The sequence below is a fragment of the Bos indicus x Bos taurus genome, chromosome 27 (assembly GCF_003369695.1).
Source record: "Bos indicus x Bos taurus breed Angus x Brahman F1 hybrid chromosome 27, Bos_hybrid_MaternalHap_v2.0, whole genome shotgun sequence".
In the NCBI taxonomy this organism is placed as follows: Eukaryota; Metazoa; Chordata; class Mammalia; order Artiodactyla; family Bovidae; genus Bos; species Bos indicus x Bos taurus.
In genome coordinates this window covers 22,450,029-22,474,949 of record NC_040102.1, presented here as the reverse complement: position 1 = coordinate 22,474,949, position 24,921 = coordinate 22,450,029, and the positions used below count along the sequence as shown (strand labels likewise).

Genomic DNA, 24,921 nt, shown 5'->3' with positions numbered 1-24,921 from the left:
TTCTGAAAAATGGTTATGGAATGGCTGACTCATAGTAATCACTCGATAAGAAGTAATTGAGTACATAAACATTACCTTGCCATTACTGTCACTGCTCTATTCATAAGAGTAACACAGGCATGACAAACTTTCAGGTTACTTCTCTCTCCTAAGAGTGTGGGTAATTATGCCACCTGTTTAATGCAGAGTGTTGACTTTTTTCCTATAGATAACTAAGTAGGTTTTCTTATCCTTCAGACCCTGTGCACATATAGTATATACTTCTGTTTGCATGAGGCACTTTGTTCTTCAGCTTCTTGAGAACTCTGTCAAATGTACCCATTTTCCCATCACTGGATATTCTGCTTCCTGTTCATGTAGTTATCCTTGCAATAACTGCCTGCATTCTTTTCCCTTAACAATATCTGCAAATCAAACTAAGTTACAATGAAAGATTCTACAATTTATGGATAGCCTTTTTTAAAAAGATAGGCGACTTTTGTGTATCTTTGACTCTAGCAAAAATGGTATCAGAGAGAGTCTGGTTTTGTCCTATTAAAATATTTCCTGTAGTAATACGAAAATAATCTGACTCTAGCCATGTTGAAGGACATTGATATCTCTAGCTTTAAATTAATCCACAATATATTTCTGTCTTAGTACTATTTGTACTTAGTACTATTTTTAACTCTTTCTCGTATGTATTCGGAGAAGGCAATGGCACCCCACTCCAGTACTCTTGCTTGGAAAATCCCATGGACGGAGGAGCCTGGTAGGCTACAGTCCATGGGGTCCCTAAGAGTCAGACACGACTGAGCGACTTCACTTTCACTTTTCCCTTTCCTGCATTGGAGAAGGAAATGGCAACCCACTCCAGTGTTCTTGCCTGGAGAATCCCAGGGACGGGGGAGCCTGGTGGGCTACTGTCTATGGGGTCACACAGAGTTGGACACGACTGAAGCGACTTAGCATAGCATAGCATAGTATATGTATTGCTCTATTTTCCTGCCAATATATATGCTAATACCTTCACATATATTGAATATGTTTCTTAGCTCTTTCCTATATTATTGGATTGACATTTCCTCTTTTTTAAATGTAATTTGAGGTAGTACATATTTATAACAATTTATGATTCCAAAAGGAAGGAATGAGAAAGTTATTTAATATGTGTGTATTTTATGAGAGTGCTGGGCTTTTCATAGTCTGGAAAGTGCTTTTTATTTCTGCATCTTTTGCTAGAAATAGTACTTCTTGGATGTCATCATAATAATGTAAATGAATTGTTTTTTAAACTATTGGGGAGTTTTTTTTAAAAAAAATAAAACTGTTATTGGTATCCTTTTGCAAGGACATCAGGTATTCCAATTTATTCACTTGCTCTCAGTCGCTCAGTCATGTCCAACTCCTTGCAACCCCATGAACTATAGCCCACCAAGGTCCTCTGTCCATGGGACATCGAAGGCAGGAATACTGGATGGGTTGCATTTCCTCCTCCTGGGGATCTTCCTGACTTGGGTATCGAACCTGTGTCTCCTGTGTCTCCTGCATTGGCAGGCAGAATTTTTTTTTTTTTTTTTTAACCATTGAGCCACCTGGGAAGCCCAAATTAATAAGTATCAGATCAGATTAGATCAGTCATTCAGTTGTGTCCGACTCTTTGCGACCCCATGAATCACAGCACGCCAGGCCTCCCTGTCCATCACCAACTCCCGTAGTTCACTCACACTCACGTCCATCGAGTCAGTGATGCCATCCAGCCATCTCATCCTCTGTCGTCCCCTTCTCCTCCTGCCCCCAATCCCTCCTAGCATCAAAGTCTTTTCGAATGAGTCAACTCTTTGCATGAGGTGGCCAAAGTACTGGCGTTTCAGCTTTAGCATCATTCCTTCCAAAGAAATCCCAGGGCTGATCTCCTTCAGAATGGACTGGTTGGATCTCCTTGCAAGGGACTCTCAAGAGTCTTCTCCAGCACCACAGTTTAAAAGCATCAATTCTTTGGCGCTCAGCCTTCTTCACAGTCCAACTCTCACATCTATACATGACCACAGGAAAAACCTTAGCCTTGACTAGATGAACCTTTGTTGGCAAAGTAATGTCTCTGCTTTTGAACATGCTATATAGGTTGGTCACAACTTTCCTTCCAAGGAGTAAGCGTCTTTTAATTTCATGGCTGCAGTCTAGAGGTAATAACAGAGAAGGCAATGGCACCCCACTCCAGTACTCTTGCCTGGAAAATCCCATGGACAGAGGAGCCTGGAAGGCTGCAGTTCATGGGGTTGCTGAGGGTCGGATACGACTAAGTGACTTCACTTTCACTTTTCACTTTCATGTATTGGAGAAGGAAATGGCAACCCACTCCAGTATTCTTGCCTGGAGAATCCCAGGGACGGGGGAGCCTGGTGGGCTGCCGTCTATGGGGTCGCACAGAGTCAGACACAACTGAAGTGACTTAGCAGCAGCAGCAGAGGTAGCGACCCCATGGACTGCAGCCCACCAGGCCCCTCCGTCCAATGGAATTTTATAGGCAAGAGTACTGGAGTGGGTTGCCATTGCCTTCTCCGATTAATGCTTATAAATAATGTAAAAAGAAGACAGAGATTTGAATCAGTGAATAGGAGATTATCTGACTACTGGACTACTTGGACTGCAAGGATATCAAACCAGTCAATCTTAAAGGAAATCAGTCCTGAATATTCATTGGAAGGACTGCTGCTGAAGCTGAAGCTCTAATGCTTTGGCCACCTGATGTGAAGAACTGACTCATTAGAAAAGACCCTGATGCTTGGAAAGATTGAAGGTAGGAGAAGGGGACAACAGAGGATGAGATGGTTGGATGACATCACTGACTTGATGGACATGAGTTTGAGCAAGCTCCAGGAGTTGGTGATTGACAGGGAAGCCTGGTGTGCTGCAGTCCACGGGGTCACAAAGAGTCAGACATGACTGAGTGAGTGAACTGAACCTCTTCAGGAGAGAATATTTTTATTGAACACTATATATTTTTATTCTCATAAATCTTTAACAAAAGCATTTTAAGATCTAAATTTAAAATATAAATAAAATAAAAGGTGCTCTGGGAACAAATAATTTTTAAATATACTATATAAAGAGAGTATTACAAAATAACTGGGGAATTATAGCATTGCAAGCTCTATATGTCATTACTAAATATAAACATGTCACATTTCTCCAAATTCACAAAATCTTGACTTTAGCCAAGATGCAGTCTAACTTCTGGTAAAAGAGGAAATGATGATCCAGGTCTAAGACAAGTTTTGTGAAATATGTAATTTTATATGCTTGCCATCAATAGGCAGGCATTGAAGATTTCGTGACTATCAAAAAAGCGAGAGACAGGAGAGGATCAGAATTCAAACTGGCAGAATAAATACAACACATGGAAAATTCTTACAGTAAATTAGGATTTTTTAATTTAAAAAGTATTAAATTACCTGCATGTGCTACAGACATGTGGCTGGAGAGCATTTCTTTGCATAATAATGTGGTGACTTACGTAAGTGAAATCTCAATTAACAGCAAGGTTCACTGCTGAAAAACCTAGAGCAGCTTTTCCCAAGATATGTTTTAGTATGATTTTTCTGTAAAAACAGATTTCTGTCGTTAAAAAACTGAGAGGCACTGCAAAATGTATCTCCATCTTGAGGCTATGAAATATTAATATTTAAATATACATATTAAAGGCTTTAACAAGAGAGATGTTTGAATTGTCCACTCTTTCCAGTGATTTTTGTTGTTGGCACTGTGAATTTGGTTTTCTTTGTTTTTTGTCCACATGACTTTTTTTTCACATTCTTGTTTATATTTTGTGGAACTAGAATTCAATGAAACATGTTTGGAAACACTGATTCAATATAATATGTGTAGGTCCACATAAAGAGGCTTATCCTGCATTGCAGGTGGATTCTTTACCAACTGAGCTATCAGGGAAGCCCATAGCCAGCTCCACTTAAAGGTAAATATTGCCTTCTTTCATAGGCTATGGTTTAAAAAAAAAATGACTGAGGAAAGTACTTATTTGCAGAACATTCTCACTTATGAAAAATAAAAGTCATATTATAAAAAATGAAATAAGGCTCAGCCTCTATTTTGAGTGACTATTTCAATCTGGTGTTCACCTGCTGCTGCTGCTGCTGCTAAGTCTCTTCAGTCGTGTCCGACTCTGTGCGACCCCATAGATGGCAGCTCACCAGGCTCTGCCATCCTTGGGATTCTCCAGGCAAGAACACTGGAGTGGGTTGCCATTTCCTTCTCCAATGCATGAAAGTGGAAAGTGAAGTCGCTCAGTCTCGTCAGACTTCGCGACCGCATGGACTGCAGCCTACCAGGCTCCTCCGTCCATGGGATTTTCCAGGCAAGAGTACTGGAGTGGGGTGCCATCGCCTTCTCTGTGTTCACCTAAGTAGATGTTTTAATGCTTTATAATATTATTTGCTTACTGCTATTTTCCCAGGGAGTTTTTTCTTCTTAAAATAAATGATGTTATTACAATGGCAAAAGCCTTACATGTAATATGAGAGACAAAGTTATCACCTCTAACTATAGGTTTTACTAAATGTTTTTATTTATATTTACTTCTAAAAATCCAATGCAATATACATTTAAAATTTTTATAGTATATTAATATCTGTATTCTTCTAATAATCCCAATAAAAACATATTTCTAAAAGGATGTAGTATATTATTTATAGTTTTTATTTGAATTTAAATATTTAATTATAATAATTTGGCTATAGTGACATTTGAAAATTAAACTCTATACTACTTTTGAAGGAAGTGCTTATACTCCTCCATATTATATAGAGACATTAGCTCTACAGCTATAAATTATATTGTCACAGAAAGTAGAGTTTTGAGGCTAAAATTTTTTTCTTTTTATAAAAATGCACAGTATTGTTTTTATGTATTTATTATAGATATAAAATGTATATGTATTTATTATAGACATAAAATTGTCAGTCTCTCAAAAAGCGTAAATTGCACTCTACATATGGAAAATTTTAAAATTAATCATGCTTTAAAAGTATGTAAGGTTTTGAAACAAGAGGTTTAAGAAAAAAATACCAAGAGAAAAAAAGCAGTATGCTTGCAGCACACTCTTAAAATAGGCACTGTTTTTCTCCAAACAGAATTTCTAATGGTGAATAAGCATAGACTACCAATGAAAGTCTTTGTGAAGAGTTAGCACTCTGATTCTACGTTTCTCAAAGGAAATAAGGGTGTATGTGTTAGATAATAAAAATATTGGGTAACAATAATTATATTCTAGTTTCCCTATACATTGTGAATAATCACAAAGTCATTTCTGTTGAAAAGTGTATAATTGAGTTCAAGTAGCCCATTTTTCAGATAAAAGCAGAGCATGTTTCTATTAGTAGAGGATGAATATGAGATATAATGAATCGAATTTTCTTTACATAAGCAATTAAGGGAATCTATTTAAATGTTATTCCAACAACTATTTTATGGTAGGGAAATTCAATCTTTTCCTTTGGAAAGCAGCTTTATTTTGTTGCAGTCCTTGGTTTTTCTTTCCAATAGGAAATTTGGGTGTTTGCAGTTAAGACCATTTTGCTGGATTCTCTGGGAAGAGAAAAGTATCCCAATTATATTTAAATCTGTTGTGCTCAGTTCTTCAGTCATGTCCAACTCTTTGCAACCCTATGGACTAGAGACCACCAGGCTCCTCTGTCCATGGAATTGTCCAGGCAAGAATACTGGAGTGGGTTGTCATTTCCTTCTCCAGGGATTTTAATCTATTAGATAAATATAACTGGGGAGAAGTACAGAGGATTAAATGAAAGCTTTTAGGTACCAGATGATTATTACTTAGATATATCTTCAGAACATGATAAGGATCAGAAAAATGCAACTCATTCAAACAATGAACAATTAATGCTTTCAGTCATGTACTTTCCCTTCTGTTTACTGATTTTTGAAATGATTCATCTTTTCTGAGGTCATTAAAAACCAGGCTAATCCAGACACATTGGACTGAGAAGCTAAGCCTGTAGAAACTGCAATACTTGAAGGATATACTTTGTCTTTTATTTTCTCAATATATATTATTGAATGTGTTGAAGCCACCATATAGATGATCATATTTATAAATAATTGCTTTGAGCTCAAAGCAAATTGTTAATTTTAGTGAGAGTTAATTGCCTTTAATCTTTGACTACTTTTTGGTTACTTGTTCGCCTTCAATTTTCAAAATATAACATGGTTCCTAGAATTCATTCTCATTCTTGAACACTGTGTTTTATTGGCAATGACTGATCACTGTTATTCAGCAAATTGGCATTTGAATTCCCTTCAGCTAACCATTCCCACAGAAAGCAGAGACATGTCCGTTTGTCAAAAGCTAAAGTCATTTCTTGACAATTCAGATTAAGTCTTGCTGTTACACAAAATGGATTAAAATATATTTCCCTACCAAAGCAGAACAATTTAGCACCATGTTGCAGATATGATGTGGGGTTTTCTGTGACATTTTTAGCATATCTTAAATTTGAAACTACACTACTTTAAAAAAACTATACATTTTAGACAAAGTAGCCACCATGTTAAAATATCCCTCTAATTTGTCTTGCATTTAGTCATTAAGAGTTTATGCTAGGAAAATTTTAGCAGTTTTCTTTTTTGCATTTATCACATTATCACATTGATCCAACTACATCGATCTTACTTCAACTCTTGCAAGTATGTAGAGAACTATACAAGCATTTGTAAATTGCAGAATAAAACGGATTATAAATTACATAGAACAAAACAAATAGAGCAAGTTGAGGCAGAATGATTTCAATTAGTTTTATTCCCACTTCTATATCTTTAATAAGGTAAATGAGCTTTTGACCTTCATAATCATGATCTGAATATGGACAGAAGATTATTCTGGGGTACTCGTAACACTTACCACTTCTTAGAAGAAATAATTATGTTTTGCAGATATCTAGAGGATATTTGCATTTATTTGGTTGTACACATTCAGGGGGTGGTGAAAATATGGTAGATCAATTTTCTTTAAAGCAATGTGTTGGAAATACATTTTTCATGTCAAACTGAAAATAATTCATCCTTGAAGGCCAGAGTTATTGCAATGAAAATGGTGGTTAACTACTAAATCAGTAATATTAGATACTGGTCCTCTGATTCAATTGTTTTTCTGTTTTAATTGTTCTAATTAACAAGTATTTATCACCATGCATTTCCCCCTAGTAACCATGCTAAGATAACCATCCAAAATCATAACAAGCTGTATGCAAGGAAATGAACTGGTCTGTGCACTCTTTAGAAAAATTAAAAAATTTAAAGTTTCTGATTTGGAAAACTATCTGGTCTAAATAGCTTTATACAATTTATTAAATATATTGCAAGTTAAATATCAGAACTTTCAAATATCATGCCATTTTTAGATCAGTCAATATGGTTGGCCAGAAAGATTCATTAGACTATATTCTGGGTCACCTTAACAATACAAAACTTTAGGATGCCCAACTTTAAAATAATAATGTATCCCAAACTCTGCCCCATTAATATGATTCCACTTTCCCTTAGGGACATTTGGCCATGGTGTGAGTTTATAATTTATTATCTTCCATGATGACTATTTTAAAAATGCCTTCAGAGCAAAATTCAAGAAACTAATATTGATAATTTACTGTTCAGTCATTATAGAATTGCAGGGATAGAAAGAATCTTGTCAAACTATAAAGAGACTCTTGCAATCCCATGTTAGAATTACCCCTAAAATATTCCAGAATGATGTAGAAATACCTGACTCAACAGCATTGTCCCAGAGAGAGACAAACTGCCTTGTTTGGGGTATATTTTGTGATAATATTCAGATCAGTTTTACTAAGTTATTCTAACAGACACATTAAAAGGAAAAGCAATTATTAAGTCACTCAACATAAGCAATATTGAAGGGTTTACACATAGAACTTCTCAGATTAGCACATTATCTGGTTTATTAATTTTTACATTATTTGTGGTCTGCTTCTCTTACCAGCCCCAAAACTCCACAAGAGTCATGGCCTTCTCCGTCAGTTTGGTTAACCACTGTTTGTTCATCAGTGTTGAGAACATGGCGATAGTAGCTACCATTTAGCAAATAAATAAGCAAATGCATGCATTAAATCTAAAGCACAAAAAGGTATAACAAGTGATTTACTTGACCACTCCTAAACAGAGCTTTTATGTTTATAAAACTGGGATTAATTAAATTTAATCCCCAAAGATTTGAGATTATAATTAAACAAGTAACATAAATTGTCTTAAGTGTAGAATAAAGAATATATGCTTAACCAATGTTAGTTCATGTACTTCTCTCTTTGAACAGTTGATTATCAAGTAAAATAGTTATGTAGAGTTCAGATAACTCTTATAACCCAGGTAATTCTATTGTATGTTCTGAATTATGTAATAGACTGTAATTTATCAAGGGCTTGACAACTCCTCACCTCTGTTCCTTGTTTATTTCATTTCAGTACATTGCTCTATTTGTTAAACTTCCACATTAGTGTAAAAAGTAAAAGTCTATATAGCACAGACTTAAACATTAATACTTTAAAGGATGTTAAAGTAACATTGATGTATTTAAAAATTATTTTGAATTTAACATCCTTAGTGTACATTTTGGGAAAGTAAGGCCCTGAACTGAGTTGAAAGACCATGAGACCATCTCACTGCTAAAACAGAGCAGAAGTACTGCCATTAATCAGTCACACCGGAACCTTTGACATGACAGACCATAATGCCACTCCTCCCTAGAGAGCCTGAATTGAGTTCTAGAAACATTCTCAGTAACACATAGCATGTTGATAACTCCTCTCTGAAGTTTGTCCTGTGATGCAGAAGTAAGCTTCTGCTTGGTAACTAACAAGAAGCAACAGCAACACTTTCAGTTTATATAAGTTCCATCTTCAGTAGCCTTTAGCATATTCTTTTAGCAATATGCCTACATTCTGTAAACACTAGTATAATATTGCTTTGGAATTATCTGGCTTAATGTCCAATCTCCACTTGGCACTATTACGGTTGGTAAATGGTGTGAGAATCTGCTGGAAAGAAGTTTGTGTCTGGTTGCTTACTGGAACCACGCAAAACTTTGTTATAAATTAAATAAAATTATGATATATATATGATTCCCCAAAGTAACAGAACTCATTTAGTTTCTATTTAGATTTAACATTTGAAAGCTTTTGTAAGGAGTGTAAATGATTCTGGTTTTGTTTTGTTTATTTCTAATATTTGGACTACTGTAGATATTTGAACGGCAAAGGAAAAAAAAGTAATTGTGAATGAAAATACAATTTTTCAAGGGTTCCTGTTCCTTTTTTGGAACTTAAGAGGAATAATGTCACTCTCAAAGCCTATAAGATACTGCATTGGGAAGTGCATCTCTAAAAGGTAATAATGTCCATGTTATTGTCTTGAACATGCTTATTTTTGATATTCTGAGTGTAACAAGGAAGTGGAGAAGTTCAGCATCAAGTAAATAAATGACAATTAGTATGCTGTATATATTCAATGCTGCACATGTATGTGTATTTGTGGGTGATGATTTTTGTCTGTGTGGGGGGGTGTGTTTGACCAAATAGCAATTTGTCTAGCATTATCCTCAAAATCAAATCACAGCTGTTTCAGAATGGCTAAACTATTAGCTAACCATTTCATAAAATGTAGTGACCATGATCTTTAATTCTTTAGTTTCATTGGTCGTGTGTTTAAGAGGCAAGATACATTCAGCTTTTCATAAGAGAAGCATCTTTAGCAAATATAAATATAGGTAAAACTAAAATTTTAAAAACATATATCTTAATAGAGTTGATATTTAAAACGCATAATCAAAAAAGGTCTCTATGCAATACTCACATTCTTTCTCTTTAACTTTTTTCTTAATAAAATAAATGAAATGATAGCATATGAGTTCTGATCCTCTTTGTTTGACTATCATATTTAATCATGGTTACACAGTAGCACCAAAATTAGGACAAAATACAAGAATTACAGGAGAGATCTTAAATTATGTGAGCTCATTGCATGCTTCAAAGGTCTCATTTTCTGAGAAAAAGAAGTTTCCAACTGCCAAACTTTGCTGCATTTTCTTCCAAAAGAAATATAACCCAATCCACCCCAAACTAAACAAAAGATACAATAGACTGAGTTCTGAATAGATATGTTATCTACAATTTATGGGACAGATAGTCCATTTAAATAGAAAAAGATTGATTTTACATAAAGCAAGGATAGAGTACAAAAGCACAGCTTTTGTAATTTTGGTAATATTGCAATTTTACAAACATATTGCATAGTATGTGTAAGAAAATAGTTCCATTTTTCATATTTCTCTATATACAAGAAAACATTTACATGAAAATTACAAAACAAAATAAATGAGTCGTGGACCTGGTTTAAAGAATTGTATAAATAACGAGACACTCAAACTTGAAATTACATATTTCCATTGTTAGTAAATGTCCTTGCACATCTTTAACCCTGTTTGGCTTTTATTTATATGTATTCAAACAAATGAGATATTAAGACTGCAAAAACCAAATGAATCACAGTTCATTATACCTCATTTCCTTTCATGTTTTTTCCATTGACTTTCTCAAAGAATGAAACCGCTTCAATCCCCACTTAAAAAAATAGCCCTCTGGTTCTAAAAGAATTTCAAATTGATTATATTTTCCAAGGAATTTTTAGCAAGCAATGAAAGTTTAAACTCAGCTGAGTAAATCCATCCTGGGCCCATTTTATGATACAGTCTTTATATACTGATTTTATGAATATCAAGGTGTTTACTATGCATGTATAAAAGGTACATGGACTATACTAACACAGTTTTCCTTCTAAAACAAAAGCATTAATCAATGATCTATAGCTCAGAATCCTGCAAGGAGGATGTGCACTACTTTATGTTGTAATTATAAGCCCTCCTATTAATTTGAATAAATTAGTAGAAGCAGCAGTGTTTAGAGTTAAATACAATAGAAATCCCAGTCTTTGGTCTTTGACATTTAAACAACTAATGAACTATGGTATAAAACAATATGAATAACAGTGTTTGATGAGGTCATTCATTAGTTTATGATTGTTTTAAATGAATAAAAATGCAATATTAGTCTTCTTTGTGATCATAACATTTGGAAATATTCATTATTATAATATACACTAGCACGCAGAGGAAAATAATTTCTCCAAGTATTTTTAAATATGGTCACATGAGCAATTCTAATTAGACCAAAGCTACTGGAAGAATAAGGTGACAAGACCTCACTCATAAAAGACTCAAATATGAGTTTAGTTTTTATGGCTATGTGGAGAATTTGGCCATTAGATATCTTCAACTATTTTAATAATTTAGTATTATGATATTGATATTACCTGCCATAAAAAGCAGCACTTAAATGCCTTAAACCCTCTCCATATCTCTACCTATTGCTGCCTCACACAGAGATACCAAGCTTGCAAGTGTATAGTTCATGAGGAGTTTTACTGTATCAAATGCCAGTTTTACAAAATGAGGCACTGTCCAACTAAGTAATTCAGATGGCAGAATATATAGGAATGGCATAACATGTTACAAGGAATCCAGCAACTGACCTTTGTGATCAAATTACCATTTCTTCAAAGACCAAAGCCTTTTAGTTTGATGGAGATAAGTATTCATAGAATGATTAAAAGAAAATAAATATTTGGTAAATACTTCTAATAGTTTCCTAAATGATCATATGTAATAAGACCTAAATACATTTGCTTTCTCTTTAATGTTAACCATATTACTGAAGCCTGTCAACAAAGTGTGGTTTTCTGAAATAATTAGAGTAAGAAAGGGAGTGTTAAAAAAGGAATAGGGATTGGCTTCTGGGTTATAAACAAGATGTTTAGGTATAGAAGGAGATAAGTTCAGAAGAGGCTACTGAACTCAAGATTGCTGAGTCTTTTCTTAAGGGAATCACTGAAATTTAGAGATGAAGGTAACCAACCATAACTTTCAGTTTGGTGTAGCTGTTCCAAAGAGAAGTAAATGGTGATCATGATAATTAAATATATTTCTTAAGATCATATGAATAAGTGGGGGGAGAAACACAGTTGTAACTCCTGGCTCCATTTTCAGAGATCTGAGATAATGAAATCCAGGATTTCCAGATTAATGTAAAATACAAAGCATACAATTTTTCAATAATTGGTTAAGTAGCTGAAAAGTAGTTTTATACCAGATTATTCAGTTTATGGTTCACAGTAAAATAAGAGAAAGAAAAATGGACTAAGAAGTACAGAATAGAAATTTTGGAAGAAATTTGGAAGTGTGTTTTTCGGGTGGGAGAAGGGCAAGTGTCTTACTGAAATATTCTGAAAGAAAAAAATAGATTGTTCTCTTGGCTTCTCTCATTTTGACCTCAGAACCTGAAGGCAGATACTTCTTTGGGTATCAGTTCTCAGCTAAGAATTTAAATGCTAGGAATGCTGTCAGTTCTCTTTCTTCTCTTTCCTTCTTTCCTGTCTGCTTACCTGCCTTCCTCCTTTCTGCCCTTACTGACTTCTCCAGTTAAACCAGTTCCAAGCTTAGGGCCCATATAGTACACTTTACAGAAATCACTTTTCTGAGTTTAATTTGGGAAAGACGAAATTTGCATCTAAGTAAAGTGCACTATATTTATAGACCTTGTAACACAAAACAGTACTGGAAAAACAGATAACGTATCTGTTGGGGTAGTCTGCAATTAAGGAAACTCTGTATCAAAAAACAAGCCAGTCTTCTTTTATGAGGAAATTAAGGACTTTTCAGAGCAAGCTTCTATGTCTTTAATAAAAGCCCAAACTCTGAGGCTGAGTGTATACTTAGATTCTAAGAATCTAAAACAGCCAGTCAACTAATTTAAACCAACCACTTAGAGTTAGTTGGATAGGAAATCCACCTGTATCACTTTTTTTTTTAACTACATTGAGCAGATTAAAGCATCTGCCAGTGATGCAGGAGACCCGGGTTCAATCCCTGGGTAGGGAAAATCCCCTGGAGAAGGAAATGACAACCCACTCCAGTATTCTTGCCTGGAGAATCCCATGGACGGAGGAGCCTGGTGGGCTGCAGTCCACGGGGTCGCAAAGAGTGGGACACGACTTCACTTTCACTTTCATACATAGTTTAAATCTCTCATACATTTCTTTTGAATTGTGTTTATAGCATTTAAACTACATGTGAATTCAAAATTTGACCACCCTTCACTGGAATTGGTTTTTTTACATTTTTTATCTTTTCTCCTCTCATCACATATAATTTAAAATTTTGATGGCCCCTTTCACCTTCTATAATATTTGCTATTGGAACTAGGACATGTTAGAGCTGGAAGGAATCTCAAGAGATCATTTGATTCAACACTGTGTAAAAGTTGTAAAGTTGAGTAAACTAAAGCCTGGATATATTCCCAGACTGCCCAAATCAGTTGATTGATTAGGAGACAGAGCTGAGATTAGAAACAGGGTTAATCACTAAACAAAATAATTGTTCCCATTTGACTAAAAAACCTTCTGTTTTAATTTAGGGATGTTTATAATTTGAATATGCCTCAAATTAATAAATAGTATTTTCCTAAAAGGTCCATAATACAGTGATTAGCACCCATAATTTCTCAAAAATTTTCATGTTAGAATTTGAGTATTATGCAAAAACCAATGTGAAAGTTTATCACAGTAAATTCTAATGTTTTACCTTAAATAAACTCATATGTTAGGATATGACTTTTTAAGCAATTTCACTTCTTATTTTTACTCCAATATTGACTTAATGTTTTATATAATAACACCCGACACAAGTTCTATTTTAAAAGCAATAAAATTGTACTAGCTTTCTGACTTTGCCTAGTACAGAATACAATTAGTGAAATGGAGCCTTTTCAGATATTTGATATGTGACATTGTCCAAAGAATATAATTCTGGTCAAAGGGTTCACTTTGTTGCTTGCATTACTTGAATATCTTACTTCAACTAATCAAATTATTTCTGCAAGTTCCAATCTCCAACTTCACGCTGTGCCACAGAGCCCTGAACTCCAAAGTTTCTACAGTCATGGACCCCCACAATGAAACTTCCACACACCTGTAATATAGTGTGTATTGGGGAGAAAGATGGATTGACATGTGAAAATCAAAGACTTACCTTATAGTAATCAAGTCACCTTCCCATAGTAGGAACTATTTAATACAATTTTCTATTCTTGGATTCTGTAAATTGCAAGAATTTGAATTAAGGAGTGTTGTGGAAAGTGAACCTACAGTATTTTGGAGTTATTTATTAGGAGTGAATTTACAAAAATAAGCACTGGAGGATGGAAGAAACTATGTTCTGATGTCAGGGTAGCTTAACAGTCTAATATAAATAATTAAATATTAACAGCTGCAAGGGAATGTGACTAAATTCCTTAAAATAAGAATCTGATGGAGTAAACACATTTTCAACATGTTTTCTAACAGTTGTATGTTTTACTGTTTAAGCAGGGATTTTTAATTTCTACCATCCTTAAGTCTTAATCTCCAATAAAAAATACATAGATATAATTCTGTAGATGATATTCCAATGGAAAGTGAATTCATTCTCAGCATTAGGCATCACAGTAGTTTTTATTTAGGATGTTTGAATTTTAGCAGTCTGAGTTAAGTATAAAGTGAATGAAGCAAACAAAAATTGTACTATTAGAACCTAGTGGATATTATGTCAATTAAAAAAAAAGATGGATTCTATACCATCAGTATGTCCCTCTTAATCCTATCTTATATTGCAATAAATTAGATGTTTTGTTAAAAGCAAATACGTCACATGCAATAGCCAAGTAAATACTACATCAGGCCATTCAGATCTGACAAATGATGGTATGATGGTATTTTGTTAATTCTGTAAAGATTCTATTGCTGAGAGCTTTCAAAATTACCTAATGTACAAAATTCTAGACTTAGTAGACAAAGAGTAACAACACATTGAATTTAAAGAAACGAATAAAATTCAGGGTGGGATTCTGTCTTGTATTGTTAAAAACCATGTATTGAATTGAATTTTTAGTAAAGCAAGCATTACATAATGCTTTAAAATTTTAAAATTCGGGGATAAAAGTTTACATCCAAAAAGATGAATGGAAAATTGTGCTTTCAGACTGTAGAATTAGTTTTCTTACAGGGTTAACCATGTCATCTTGCCATTGGATACTGGGAATTTCATCTATGTAAATGTATATATGTGCAGTCCATATCCAGGTCCTGCAAAAATCTAAAACTGTGTGCTTCACTTCATGTAGCAAAGGCACCTATGTTATTCTCCCTTCTGAGCAAAGATTATGATCCAGTTTTCCTGCTGAAGATGGTTCTTCCACTGTTCTGTCACTCACACTCGCCGGGTCGAGCAGCACAGAAAATCGAGGGGGAAGGTGGCCAGACTCCCTGCTTACCCCGGAAGGAGGTGCTCTGTGGACCATTTGGAGAAGCTCTGGACTGATCACGAGGGAAACGGAGCAGAACTGTGAAGCAGACGGACGGGAACAAAAGGCTATTCTGGTGTGAGGAGAGATCAGTCACTTCAGCTCCACAAGCAGATGTTGCTACTGGACTGACACGTGGACCCGACCCCGGCTGGAGACAGGTACAGTTTGCCGTTGGGGCAGACACACAGTTCATACACTGTCTGCCTAGAGTGGGAGGAGGAACTCGGTGAAGAAGGGGAAAAGGAGCCGGTCGGCAGGTTTCCCAGCCGGATCGTATCCGCGTTCAAAAATATCTAGGGGGAAAGAAACGACATTTTACTTCCTTTTAGCATTCTATATTCTTAAGAACTCTACAACATGGTCTAATAAGACCACAGGACAAACAATTCTGCAGGTTTAGCTGCCAAGCTTTGTGAAACCAACAAATTGTATTCCTGCGGTACAACCCGCCACCCCAGCCTTTGACACGTGGTGCGTTCAGAGAGTCTTCAATCGGAAAAACAAGATGGTACAATCTGCTTAGGGGGCCAATCCAGTTATTCAAACGACCCAGAAAATGAATGATTTTGACTGTCTCTTAATTTCACTTAATCTTGCCAGTCTAAAGAATATACAGAGAAATAAGGATGGTTAAGGACATGCCATTAGTGAAGTGATGGACAATTAATTAAAAAAATTTTGACTCTCTGGTTTAATTTTTTAAAAAGTACTCATAAAATCATGTTGACTCACAGTAGACATCAAGTAGATAAAGTGCACAATAAACAAGAGGTAATTAAATATAATCAGGTTTGACATCTCCATGAAAAAATATATTACCTGTACTTAACACCTATGCTGCTAAATCTTCTAACTTGCAAAATTACTTCACTTATTTCAAATCATGGACTCAACACTTTCCGGGCCAGCGATCATATCGTTCTGACATGCATGAGGAACCATCCAAAGAAAGGAACGTTAGATCATGAATTTGAATGAGCAAAGAAACTGGACTCTTTCTAGCTATGTCTTGATTCTATTGTTATGTAGCTAATTATTGCCTACAGGCATCTCTAAATTGACAGGAAAATAAAGGAATACTCCATTTTCGACACCTTTTGCCTTCATCCTGAGTCCTAATCATTTCTTACTAGGACTCTTGCACTAGCCCCCTAATTGGCCTCCCAGGGGCCACTCTTGTCCTCCTGTAGTCTATTATACAAAACGCTGGAGTGAACTTCGAAGAAACACAAATCAAATCATGTCATATCATGCTCACAATTCTTTAATGGCCTCCACCACACTTAAAATGAATCTTGATTACTTTTCACGGTCCACAAGTCCTATAAGATCTGGCCTATCTTTCTAATATCATTTCCTTTCATTCTTCTTACTGGAGCTCTCACATTTTCTCAAACATACCAGAACAACTCTGGCCTCAGGGATTTTTAATTCCTTCTGTTCCTAGCCTGAAAAATTTTTCTCCAGATATTTATGAGTGAGGATAGATATTAATGGGGTGGTTAGAAAACAGGGGTGAGGGCTTCCCTGGTGGCTCAGTGGTAAAGAATCTGCCTGCTAACACAGGAGACATGAGTTTGATCCCTGGGTTGGGAAGATCCCCTGGAGGAGGAAATGGCAACTCACTTTAGTATTCTTGCCTGGAGAATCCCATGGACAGAGGAGCCTGGTGGGCTATAGTCCATGGGGTTTCAAAAGAGTTGGTCACGACTTAGTGACTAAACAGAGAACAGGGATAGGAGGGAGATTTCCCCTGTTTGCCTCGTTTTTTATATATTAAAAAAATTTTTTTTTGAAATATAGAAATCTATGACACATTTAGAATAAGCCAGAAAAATAATTCCTATACCATAGACGTGTATATTTCAGATAAACTTTAGATGTGAGCATATTTGTTCAGGTCTCTACTAAAAAAGGTCAGCTGCTAAAAGAGGACTTTCCTAACCTCCCTATTAAAGTGACACAAATCCAGTCATCTCTCCTTACCAGCTGTACTTAGCTCTATAGTAACAGTCCCTTTCTAACACTATACTAAGTGTGCATTCATTCATTGTTTCCTTCTCTTATTTGCAAGAAATATCTGTTAGGGCAGGGCCTGTCATTGGTTCAAGATTAGAGAACAGTGAATAGAATCATGTTGGTGCCAGTTGCAGGATAGAATGCTTTCCTGCACTTGTACATGTCTCTCTCCTCTAGGCTAAAATCCTCAGCCTCCAACAAAACCCAGTTCATGTTTCATCCTCCATGGACCTTCCCCTAGTGCCCCAAGATGGAAAGACTTCTTATTTGGTTCTCACGTGGCATTTTATTAATATCTTTTTGGTTCATCGCTTGATGTTTTATAGTCATATTGATATATTACTTTCCCTAAGAAACCATGACCTTCATGAAGTCTGATTTTTTTTATAACTTCACAGTGTTTGACCTTGCACGTATAGCTTCCATAAATACAAATAGTTTTTTAATAAATGGATAAATTATGAAGTAAAAATGATTGCCTTTACCAACAGCATTCAAAGTTAAGAAAGCATAATTAAAGGTTTTGTTTGTAGGTATCAAATGCTGACATTTTATTACATCATAATTTTTTCCAGGTTAAGTGACCAGAAAGCAAACAGAAAGAAAGGACTTCTATTTTTTTAAGGAGATTTTCTTTTCCCCTGATGCAAAAGTTAAAAGTGTACAAAAATAAGCAAAAGAAAATGACAACACATTTTGGGGGATAAATGTTGGGCCTCATTTCCTTAGTAAGCATAGAAACAGGTGCTACTGCCAATCCCAGTGGCTTTCAGAGGCTTGCTGACACCAGGCCACATCGCTGAGTTTTATAGTTTGAAACTGATTGTGTTTCCCTTGGTGTAGCCTGACTGAATAAATGTGGAGAGTAGCTATTTTTACACAAGCAGGGCATTCAGGTAGCAGCTCAGAAAGCAAGCCTATCTATGGTGGCCTCATTAATGGAGTTAGCCTGGAACCTCCTGTGTGACCTGCTTCAGTTTAGCTCCAGCAATGCCCTCCAGTTCTTGGGCTTCCCAGTTGGTGCTAGTGGTAAAGAACCTGCCTGCCAGTGCAGGAGATGTAATAGATGCAGGTTCGATCCCTGGGTTGGGAAGATACCCTGGAGGAGAACATGGCAACCTACTCCGGTGTTCTTGCCTGGAGAATCCCACGGGTAGAGAAGCCTGGAGTGCTATAGTCCCTAGGGTTGCACAGAGTCAGACATGACGGAAACAGCTTAGCATGCGTGCACTAGACAATATTTAGCTACATGAGAATACTTAATTCCATAAACTTCTGATATCCACACTGTAGCCTCACCCACTTATGGGAAGTAGCTTTTATTAATAGATAAATTAAAATTAATAGGATATTTGAAAGAGAAAAAAGAGTGGTTTACTGGTTGCTTAAAAATTTGTTCGTGTTTGTTCCATAACATCTTACAGAAAAACCTGAATGCACTTTTTAGCCAACAGGAAAGACTGAAGGCAGGAGGAGAAGGGGACAACAGAGGATGAGATGGTTGGATAGCATGACCGACTCGATGGACATGGGCAAGCTCCGGGAGTTGGTGACGGACAGGGAAGCCTGGTGTGCTGCAGTCCATGGGGTCGCAAAGGATGGGACATGACTAAGCAACTCAACCGAACTAATTATATGGGTATGGATGATAACTGGCCCTTTGGTGGTGATTATTTTGTAGTGTATGAAGTGAAGTGAAAGTTGCTCAGTCATGTCTGACACATTGTGACCCCATGGACTATAGTCCATGGAATTCTCCAGGCCAGAATACTGGAGTGGGTAGCCTTGTAGTGTATACAGATGTCAAATTATGATGGTGTACACCTGAAATGTATACAATGTTATATACAACTTTTACCTCAATAATAATGTAAAATTACATAAGAAAAGGAACAAAGAAAAAAGAGACAAAGAAGAAAATGCTTATAAACAGTCTAATTCTAGTGAATTTTTATAATAAAATCCTGAATTTTGAGTTAGCCTTACAGATATAACATCCTTCCACAAAAGGGTATATGATTGAATAAACAATGGATTTCCACATAAAAAATAGAAAAAGAAAGAAAGGAGAGGGAAAATAATGTTTTCTGGATTTGAGACAGAAAAGCAAGTTATGAAGTAAAATGGAGTGTTGTATATTCTTTGCAAACCTTCCATCTTCTCCAGGCTTCAGCAACTAGGACGGACCCGCTCACACCTCTGTCTGTTCTGCGTAAGGCAGCTACTGTGACACTGCTTACTTCCCAGCTTCTAAAACTGGTATTTTTATTCCATATTGCCCTATAAACTATATATTCCATTCACTCTGAAACTCTTCTAGGCAGTCAGACTAACATCCCTGAGCTTTTCAGTTAAGGCTCACTGTCTTCTCTCAATAAGAATGAGAGAAGACATTTATTTATTCCTTTCTTACCTGTTGAAATCAGACCTATTGCTGTAGCAGAATATTTAATTAGTTTGGAAAGTAAAAATTGATTTCTCCTTCCTCTGTCATCTTGTAACATATATGTTTTTAAGTTATTGCATCGCATATGTTTTACTACACTTTCAGTATTTCACATACAATTGTCATTCATGGTGTTTTCAGAGCTGAATTTGAAATTCCTTGCAAAACTATGTCTGAGATGGTCAAAACTTTTGCAGTGTACAACTGTGTGTGCAGTTTTCTTCTTACTTATTTGGGCTACCTCAATACAATTTTTGTTCTGATCTTAGTGAATTTAAGTACTATCTAAGGGTAGGGGAGAAATATCAATAACCTCAGATATGCAGATGACACCATCCTTATGGCAGAAAGTGAAGAGGAACTCAAAAGCCTCTTGATGAAAGTGAAAGAGAAGAGTGAAAAAGTTGGCTTAAAGCTCAACATTCAGAAAACGAAGATCATGGCATCTGGTCCCATCACTTCATGGGAAATAGATGGGGAAACAGTGGAAACAGTGTCAGACTTTATTTTTGGGGGCTCCAAAATCACTGCAGATGGTGACTGCAGCCATGAAATTAAAAGGTGCTTACTCCTTGGAAGGAAAGTTACGACCAACCTAGATAGCATATTCAAAAGCAGAGACATTAATTTGCCAACAAAGGTCCATCTAGTCAAGGCTATGGTTTTTCCTGTGGTCATGTATGGATGTGAGAGTTGGACTGTGAAGAAAGCTGAGCACCAAAGAACTGATGCTTTTGAACTGTGGTGTTGGAGAAGACTCTTGAGAGTCCCTTGGACTGCAAGGAGATCCAACCAGTCCATTCTAAAGGAGATCAGCCCTGGGTGTTCTTTGGAAGGAATGATGCTAAAGCTGAAACTCCAGTACTTTGGCTACCTCATGCAAAGAGTTGACTCATTGGAAAAGACTCTGATGCTGGGAGGGAGTGGGGGTAGGAGGAAAAGGGGACAACAGAGGATGAGATGGCTAGATGGCGTCACCGACTCGATGGACGTGAGTTTGAGTGAACTCCGGGAGTTGGTGATGGACAGGGAGGCCTGGAGTGCTGTGATTCATGGGGTCGCAGAGAGTCAGACACGACTAAGCAACTGAACTGAACTGACTGAAGGGTAGGGACTTCATATTTTTCTATATTGTTAATTGGTTGATCTGCTTTTTTGTGACATAGTCAATAAAGCAAAGAGAAAGATTTTACATAATTTCTACCTCTTCTTAGAAAAATTACATGCTAATTTATTCTAATAGAAAATGATGTACTACTCTGTATCTTTATTTTATCAATATAAAAAATGGCCACAGCTGAAAACCTTTGGCTATAACTTATGTATAGCATAATACTCAATTCACAATTAAATCTTAAAATGTAATTAAATTCAAGGATCCTGCTGATACTTTGAATATGAGAACATAAGTAAAGTGAGCATAAATAGGAGTGGAATGGAGATTAATAACCATCAATACTTATTATGAGATGATTCATTATGAATCAGATCAGATCATCAGATCAGTCACTCAGTCGTGTCTGACTCTTTGCGACCCCATGAATTGCAGTACGCCAGGCCTCCCTGTCCATCACCAACTCCTGGAGTTCACTCAGACTCACGTCCATCGAGTCAGTGATGCCATCCAGCCATCTCATCCTCTGTCGTCCCCTTCTCCTCCTGCCCCAAATCCCTCCCAGCATCAGAGTCTTTTCCAATGAGTCAACTCTTCGCATGAGGTGGCCAAGTACTGGAATTTCAGCTTCAGCATCATTCCTTCCAAAGAAATCCCAGGGCTGATCTCCTTCAGAATGGACTGGTTGGATCTCCTTGCAAGGGACTCTCAAGAGTCTTCTCCAACACCACAGTTCAAAAGCATCAATTTTTCGGCACTCAGCCTTCTTCACAGTCCAACTTTCACATCCATACATGACCACAGGAAAAACCATAGCCTTGACTAGACGAACCTTTGTTGGCAAAGTAATGTCTCTGCTTTTGAATATGCTATCTAGGTTGGTCATAACTTTCCTTCCAAGGAGCAAGCGTCTTTTAACTTCATGGCTGCAGTCACCATCTGTAGTGATTTTGGAGCCCAGAAAAATAAAGTCTGACACTGTTTCCACTGTTTCCCCATCTATTTCCCATGAAGTGGTGGGACCGGATGCCATGATCTTCGTTTTCTGAATGTTGAGCTTTAAGCCAACTTTTTCACTTTCTACTTTCACTTTCATCAAGAGGCTTTGAGTTCTTCTTCACTTTCTGCCCTAAGGGTGGTGTCATCTGCATATCTGAGGTTATTAATATTTCTCCCGGCAATCTTGATTCCAGTTTGTGTTTCTTCCAGTCCAGCGTTTCTCATGATGTACTCTGCATATAAGTTAAATAAACAGGATGACAATATACAGCCTTGACGAAGTCCTTTTCCTATTTGGAACCAGTCTGTTGTTCCATGTCCAGTTCTAACTGTTGCTTCCTGACCTGCATACAAATTTCTCAAGAGGCAGATCAGGTGGTCTGGTATTCCCATCTCTTGAAGAATTTTCCAGTTTATTGTGATCCACACAGTCAAAGGCTTTGGCATAGTCAATAAAGCAGATTTGAATGAAATAATTAACATGACAAAAACAATGCTTTAAAAAAGATGTGAGATATTTAAGAAAGATTTCTCTCTTGCTGTGGTAGATTCTATTCATGTCTGCCCTCATCTTTACATGTAAGAAGGTCCGAAATGCTCTAGAGCATCTCTCTCAAATCACCCTTCCATGCTTTTCTCAGCTTGGCCTTTATAAACTCAATTAAAAAAAAAAAGCATATGAAGAAATAAACTATTAAGGGAAGTAACTGGTAGAAATAGCATCACAACAGATTTAGGCCTTCAAGGACTTTGGGAATTATGACAAAAATATACAGAATCTATATGCATTATGTATCAGGTTTTGAAATAATTAAGGTAGAATTAAAAGCAAATGAGAGCAACTACCAAGATGTCCAAGCAGATTTGAACAACAACAAAAACAAGAGATGAGAATCTTAGAAATGAATGACAAAATTACTAAAATTAAAAGCTTGATGGAGGGATTGAAAGAGAGATTAGACACTGAGTAGGAACTGGGGCATGTAGATCTGAATAAACACACAGAGTGAGGCACAGGGTAATAAAGAAATAGAAGTGAAGAGGTGAGGCTAAGGGATGTGGAAGGTTAAGAGAATGAAAAGACATATCTTCAGAGCTTCTGAAAAAGGCCTAGAGAGCTAGAGAAACAGGGGAGAGGGAATATCTGAAGACATAATGCTGAGGAATTTCCAAAATGGACAAAAATGTGATTCTGCAGACATTATGGTCACAATGTATACAGAAAGTAAAGTAGACAAAACAAGTATGTGCCTATCACATTCCAGTGGAAAGCCGAAGACAAAGGGGTGAATCTCGCAGTGAGAGAAAGCAAGGTTCTTTAAAGGAATGAGGACAACCAACTTTAAACAGACTCTTGGGCGAAATAAAGTGACACGAAAGAAAACCATCACGTATCTCTTTATCTGGGAAATAACTGCGCGAAATAGCAAAATAAACTTGTGACTTGTGTTTCTCTTTTAGAAAAACATAGGTACTCTTTCTACCGAAACAAACACACGAACTTTCAAAGCACTTTGTGGAAAAACTTGTTGAAGACCAACACAGAACAAAGATAGCAAAGATCGCCTTCATTCTGGGTATTATCTTGGTGTTCGTTCTGTTCATCTGTTGATTTTGAAATTGCAGGAACTTAGTGCCCAACTTGCAATCAACTTATGAATGAGTATTTTTCGGTAGAAAAAAAAACCAAAAAACTTTGACTTATGAAAATAATATTTGGTTTACCCAGTCTCATATTCAAGAAGTATTCATATTTTCATAATTTGAGCCCTCTTATGATCTTATGAAGTAGTTCCTTATGCTTCCCCGGGAACCATAAGCTTGTAATATGATAAGAAGCACATGCACCCCCACCCCCGCCCCCAGATTAAAGGGCCAGTGTCTGCTCCTCAGAACTTACCTCCCCCTCTGTGGACTGCAAATGCAGCTCCTTCCTGCAGGTGGCCTTGAAGTCTCCAGCTGCAGCACTCACCTGGACCCCCCGAGGAGCTTCCATTATCAAGGACCTGGTTGGTGATTCGAGCCTAAAAAAACATTAACAGAAAACAAAATCCCAAAAACCTTAATATTGAAAATATAATGCTAGTCAACTAAAACCAACAGGCAGGCATAAATACCAATGCTTGCCATTAAAAAAAAAAAAAATCTAAAATGGGTTTTACAAAGATTTTTTATTGTATTCTCTATTTTTTGGCTCTTTATGAAATTCTTCAATTGTTTGCATCAATTCTTTAGTCTCATTTGTATAACGATTTAGTAACAGTTTCCTGTGTTGTTTCCCTTCACAATGCCCATAAAAAGTAGGTCGTGATAAGTTTACCAGTTTAAATCTTTTATACATTTTTGATATTAATGATGGAGTTTTAAGAAGTAAATTTGTAGCAAGTTAGCATGTAACTATCCCCCAATTGCCTTGCTAAGATGAGTTTTAACGAAAATCTTTACTATTGTGAACTTTCAAGTGTGCCCAAAGTTCTGTAAACTAAAAAATTCTCAAAGGGCTCTTTACACTTTTAGAAATTAATTAAAATGAAGATAAGATATTTCCTACATCAACTGACCTCTATTAGCCCGAGAAAATGTCCTCAGAATGAAAGACATTAGTCTGAGAAAGAAAAATTAAACGAGGGGTGAGACACAAGTGTTTTAGATAGGCTGCAAAAAGGATAGTTGGAAGGCATTTCAAAATTATCTTCAAATATAAACCTAGAGAAAGAGCAAATGGAGGTAAAATACAGAAGCAAGAAAACAGTCATAGAAAGCACTCGGTGTGATAAGAGATCTTATCCTGGAGTGGGTCATTTTGGAAAATAGCTCTGCTCTGGGGCTGCGATTGCCTGCATTCTGTTGACCACGGGACTTCAGAACAA

The 24,921-nt window shown here is 36.4% G+C and overlaps 1 protein-coding gene across 1 annotated transcript in view; it reads right to left on the bottom strand.

Moving 5' to 3' along the window:
* Positions 1 to 13,088: 13,088 nt before the first annotated feature.
* SGCZ (sarcoglycan zeta) overlaps positions 13,089 to 24,921 on the bottom strand; it is a 1,115,594-nt gene continuing 1,103,761 nt past the window's right edge. The window contains exons 7-8 of the mRNA XM_027529936.1: positions 23,952 to 24,075; positions 13,089 to 15,766 (exon numbers count right to left, since the gene is read on the bottom strand). Of these exons, the coding sequence (XP_027385737.1) occupies positions 15,569 to 15,766; positions 23,952 to 24,075 (322 nt within the window). The 3' untranslated portion in view covers positions 13,089 to 15,568. The remainder of the gene's footprint in view (positions 15,767 to 23,951; positions 24,076 to 24,921) is intronic.